At 37.2% G+C, this 5,777-nt stretch overlaps 1 protein-coding gene across 1 annotated transcript in view; it reads left to right on the top strand.

The window, feature by feature from the left end:
• Positions 1-3,524, top strand: part of LOC101504463 (uncharacterized) — a 3,881-nt gene extending 357 nt beyond the window's left edge. The window contains exons 2-6 of the mRNA XM_012720039.1: positions 106-418; positions 522-2,600; positions 2,684-2,992; positions 3,066-3,156; positions 3,234-3,524. Of these exons, the coding sequence (XP_012575493.1) occupies positions 106-418; positions 522-2,600; positions 2,684-2,992; positions 3,066-3,156; positions 3,234-3,524 (3,083 nt within the window). The remainder of the gene's footprint in view (positions 1-105; positions 419-521; positions 2,601-2,683; positions 2,993-3,065; positions 3,157-3,233) is intronic.
• Positions 3,525-5,777: the final 2,253 nt, after the last annotated feature.

Below are 5,777 nucleotides of genomic sequence, written 5' to 3'. Positions count from 1 at the left end.
CAAATGATGATGCTCAAGACTTTTATGATTTGTTAACTGCTGCAAACAAACCCTTATATGAGGGGGCTTCTGATTCAAAACTTTCAATATGCGTGAAACTTTTAGCTTGCAAATCAAATTGGAATGTTCCACACAAATGTCTTGATTTCTTTGCAAGCATGCTTGTAGATGTGTGCCCTTTTAAGGATTCACTTCCAAAAAAAATTTACCAAGCGAAAAAATTGGTCACAATGCTAGGATTGAAGTCTGAGAAAATTGATTGTTGTGTTAAAGGGTGCATGTTGTACTACAAAGACAATAGTGCAGATATAGAGTGTAGGTTTTGCCATGAACCTCGATATGTTCCTCGTAAACCTGGGATAGGTAACCATAAAGACATTCCAGTTAAGAGGATGTTCTATATGCCGATCACTCCAAGGTTAAAAAGATTGTATGCATCAACATAACATCAGATGTCCTTGTCACAATTGTATGTGTAGCGGTGTATTGTCTGTAAGTGAAGTCAAACTTCACTTGTATAGGTTTGGGTTCCAACCAAATTATTGGTATTGGACTCAACATGGTGAAGAAGCTCCACATGTTGACCCAGAAAATGTTCCAAGTAGTAGTGGATATATTGATAACGATGATCCATTTACGTTAATGCAACATATGGTCGATGATGCATTTGGTCCAACTTATGACTTCCAAAATATGGGTGATGAAGGCAACGAGGAAGAGAATAATGAAGAGCCCCCAAATGATGATGCTCAAGACTTTTATGATTTGTTAACTGCTGCAAACAAACCCTTATATGAGGGGGCTTCTGATTCAAAACTTTCAATATGCGTGAAACTTTTAGCTTGCAAATCAAATTGGAATGTTCCGCAGAAATGTCTTGATTTCTTTGCAACCATGCTTGTAGATGTGTGTCCTTTTAAGGATTCACTTCCAAAAAAATTTTACCAAGCCAAAAAACTGGTGACAATGCTAGGATTGAAGTCTGAGAAAATTGATTGTTGTGTTAAAGGGTGCATGTTGTACTACAAAGAGAATAGTGCAGATATAGAGTGTAGGTTTTGTCATGAACCCCGATATGTTCCTCGTAAGCCTGGGATAGGTAACCATAAAGACATTCCAGTTAAGAGGATGTTCTATATGCCAATCACTCCTAGGTTAAAAAGATTGTATGCATCAACGGAAACTGCTGCCCAAATGAGATGGCATCAACATAATAGATCAAGTTCAGGCATTTTACGTCATCCATCTGATGGGGAAGCTTGGAATCATTTTGATGCAAGGTATCCAGACTTCGCAAATGAACCAAGAAATGTAAGGCTTGGTTTATGTTTTGATGGCTTCACGCCATACATTCAGGCCTCTTCAACCCTATATTCTTGTTGGCCTGTTGTTGTGACCTCGTATAATCTCCCGCCCGAAATGTGCATGACTAAACCATTCATGTTTTTGACTTGTCTCATACCTGGACCATCTAACCCCACAAGCAAACATCATGTATATTTACAACCGTTAATAGATGAGCTTAAACAGTTGTGGAGTAAAGGGGCTTTGACTTATGATATTTCCATGAAACAAAATTTTGTAATGAGGGCAACCTTAATGTGGACAATTAACGATTTTCCTGCTTATTGCATGTTATCTGGATGGAGTACCCAAGGTAAGTTGGCATGTCCGATGTGTATGGATGGAAATAAGGCTTTTACCTTAAAATGCGGTGGCAAAAATTCATGGTTTGATTGTCACCGTCGTTTCTTACCTCATAATCATGCATTTAGAAGAAGTAAAAAAGGGTTTACTAAAAATAGGGTTGTGAAAGATGAACCTCCTCCAATATTGACCGATGAAGAAGTTTGGGGTTGGGTTCACAATATTCCACGAGTGATAGATAATGCACATTCTAAATTGTCTGGATATGGAGTTAGCCATAATTGGACTAAACGAAGCATATTTTGGGATCTTCCATACTGGAAAGATAATTTATTAAGGCATAATTTAGATGTCATGCACATAGAAAAAAACTTCTTTGATAATGTGTTTAACACTGTCATGAATGTTAAGAACGAGACTAAGGACGATGAAAAAGCACGAATGGACTTGGCCATCATTTGCCAACGTAGCGACCTGGAGTTGGTTCCACATAACAATGGAAAAATGACAAAACCTAAGGCAAATTATTGTCTTACGTCTAATGAGGCAAAGAATGTTTGTAAATGGATAAAGGAGCTTAAGATGCCAGATGGGTATGCTTCTAATTTGGCAAGATGTGCAGATGTTAATAGAGGACAAATGAATGGGATGAAAAGCCACGATTGTCACGTATTTATGGAGTTTTTGCTTCCATTTGTATTTAGTTCACTGCCTGACCATGTGTGGAAACCATTAACAGAATTAAGTCAATTCTTTAAAGGCTTGTGCAACAATACCTTAAGACACGATGAATTGGTCAAATTGGGTGAAAATATTCCATTCATCATATGCAAACTTGAAAGAATCTTTCCACCAGGATTCTTTGATTCAATGGAACATCTTCCAATTCACCTACCGTATGAGGCAAAACTTGGTGGTCCAGTTCAATATCGATGGATGTATCCATTTGAAAGGTATTTTATATTCACCATTAAGGATTTCATTTTTTGTTCAACATATTTTCACATTTATTAAGCTATTGCTCTCACTTTTCCAGAATGATGGGTGATTTTAAGCGCACAGTGAAAAACAAGGCTAGAGTGGAAGGCTCAATATGTATGTCATACTTACATCGAGAGACAACATATTTTTGTTCCCACTATTTCAAAACAATCTCTTTGTTTGATAGAAGCCAGCATAATGAAGGTGCAAAATTAAATGATGCTGTCACGACAACACTATCAATTAGCAATCAATTAGGACGTCCTAGTGGGAAGGCCCAAACACATTGGTTGAGTGATGCTGAAAGAAGGTCTGCTCATGTACACATCCTCATCAATTGCAACGAGGTCAAGCCATATATTGAGTAAGTAGTATGTAAGCACACACCCCACATAATTACCAAATACATGTAATAACAATTCTCTCATTATTGACAGCGCCTTTTTGCACTCTAATTCCATTCTTGAAGAAGATCCTATATCTCAAACTCGTATACATGGAGAATTCCCAGAATGGTTTCGTGCGTATGTAAGTGCTTTATTGAAGTTTGTTGCAAATAAATTAGAACTTCTCACCTAACTATTGTGAATATCATGTTTGTATAGGCCATTGACAAGGAAAATGGCGTGACTGACCCTAACTTGTTATCATTAGCTTGGGGTCCTAACTCAATGGTTAAAACTTGGCACAAGTATTACATTAATGGGTACAAATTTCACACAAAAGCTTGGTCTCAGGGTAAGAAAACCATAAATAGTGGAGTTTATGTGAAAGGGGTTACTCGAGGAGGGGAAGATGATTTCTATGGAGTCATCCAACATATCTTCGAGTTGGAGTATTACAAATTGCCTCACAAGGTAGCCTTGTTTTATTGCCAATGGTTTGATCCTAGATGAAATAGAGGAACCAAAGTTCATCCGCAGTATGATATTGTAGATATCAAGATGAATCGGAAATATGATCTCTATGATCCCTTCATAATTACACAAAAAGCTAGACAAGTGTATTATGTACCTTATCCTGAATTGCGAACCGATAAGCGTCACTGGTCTGCCGTTATGAAAACAAAGCCTATGGGTCATGTAGAGGTGGACGGAGTCGATGAGGACATGCCATATCAAGATGAAGATATGGCACATGTTGAACAATTAACTGAAATTGAAGAAATGGTTGGCTTGCACGATGAAACACATAGCGATGAAGAAGTCAATGTAACGTTTGTTCCAAATATTCCAATTGATAATGATAGTGATATGGATGATGAAGATGGGGATGATTCTTCAATTGACGTTTGAATTTTTCGTAAGTATAAATAGTAGTTGATTATTTGTTTAAATCTTCATATTTTACCTTTTTATATATTAGTTTTACATCTTGAATTGTTGATTGTTTGTTTGAATTCATTCATCTTATTCTTTATAGATGACTTCAAAATAAAAGATTAGACTCAAGCTTCCATTCAAGAAAAATCACATCATTTTACCGCATAAGGTAACTCAAGCAACTCAGTAGGTACAAGCAACAGTTGATCAATTGCCACTAGATGTCAATGCCACTACACCAACCTCACACTATGTGCGGCATCCCACCCAACAACTTGTTTAACCTTCTACCAACAAGCTGCAGTGCTTCCATTCCAACCTAATAAGGTGCATGGTACTGAACCAATTATAGTGATGATGCCCACACTGAGTTTTGTCTCAGAAGACAACATTTCCCCGATTGCTGATCATTCACCGTCACAACCATTAACATTTGTTGCCTCACGACATACTTCAATTTTAGCTAACCCACCACCTTCAACACATGTTGCTATTGGTAATAAGACTCAAGGGTCACGATGCTCCAGTTCTAGTCATGGGGTTGCGCCTGATGAGAGAACAATGATATGGCCGGATGGTCGAGGGTATGTAACAAATTCTGATTAACTTTTCATTACTACATGAGGATTAGGGTACGTTTCAAGTTATTTTTAGAAATTTGACCTTTTTAAAAAAATTGTTTGCAGGTGGTTACTGTGTAGGGTGGCCTTGAGAGCCCTCACCTCAGTCATTACATCACAATATGTTGATCCATATCCTAGCTGGAGAGCAATCCCAAAATTAACTTTGGAACGTTGGTTCGACAAATTTGGTGTAAGATTAAGTTATATATCTTGTTAATGAGTTCAACTAATGTGTGGATACTAATTAATATATTATAACTTATTTGTAATGTAATATTGCAGGAAAAAGTTGCTTGGTTGCTTGAGCACAATTTTCAAATTAAGAATATCTTCAATACAAAAGGATCAATGCGTCTTTCAGATATGTTGATGCAAGCGAGAAAGAAGTGCAAGTGTCCAACTTGGATGGGAGAAAGTGTTTGGAATGATCTTGAGAAGATATGGATGGATCCGTCGTATAAGGAGATATCAAATCGAGCTAAGAAAAATCGTGCTTCTTCTAAAGGAGGAGCTGTCCATACTGGTGGATCTATATCCATTGCTGAACATACCATTCGATTGGTACACTTTTTATATTAAGGACATACCTACTATTTGCTATTTTTATTGTTTTGTTGTGTTGTTGTTTCAAAATGCATAGAGTTATTTTGCTGAAATATTTTGTTGTTTTCCTTTGTTGCTGAAATGTGACTCACGGTTATGTTGTTTTTTATTTTTTGTAAGGCTGAAGAGTTAGGTAGAGACCCCACATTGGATGAGGTCTTTTTAAAAACTCACACTAAGAAGAAGGACAACTCTTGGGTTGATGAAAGAGCAAAAAAACATATGTAAGAAATATTAAATCATTTATTAGTTCTTTCATTTGTATTTCTTGTAAAAGTTATTTGACTATGTTGCATGATTTTCTATTTGAGTACGAAACATTTCAAGGTAAGTTGCAACAAGCCTCTAAAGATGGGGAAGCATCTAGTAGTTGTAGCCAAGTGGTTAATGTGGAAGCTCACTTAGACATGTGGGTCCAATCTGTTGGGGGGAAGAATAAAGGGAGGATCTATGGTGCTGGAGATAGATCCTCGCTTTATAGACCAGGTGTCGCAAGTTTAGTTCCAGATTCTCGTTCATCTAGAGGTTGCGCCAATTTCTTGTCTCAACAATCTAACGAGATAGCTGCACAGATAGCAGCATTTGAGGAGCGAGCAAAAGC

This window comes from Cicer arietinum, chromosome 3 (genome assembly GCF_000331145.2).
Source record: "Cicer arietinum cultivar CDC Frontier isolate Library 1 chromosome 3, Cicar.CDCFrontier_v2.0, whole genome shotgun sequence".
In the NCBI taxonomy this organism is placed as follows: domain Eukaryota; kingdom Viridiplantae; phylum Streptophyta; class Magnoliopsida; order Fabales; family Fabaceae; genus Cicer; species Cicer arietinum.
Note: the sequence above shows the minus strand (reverse complement) of the source record. Positions and strands in the feature narration are given on the sequence as shown.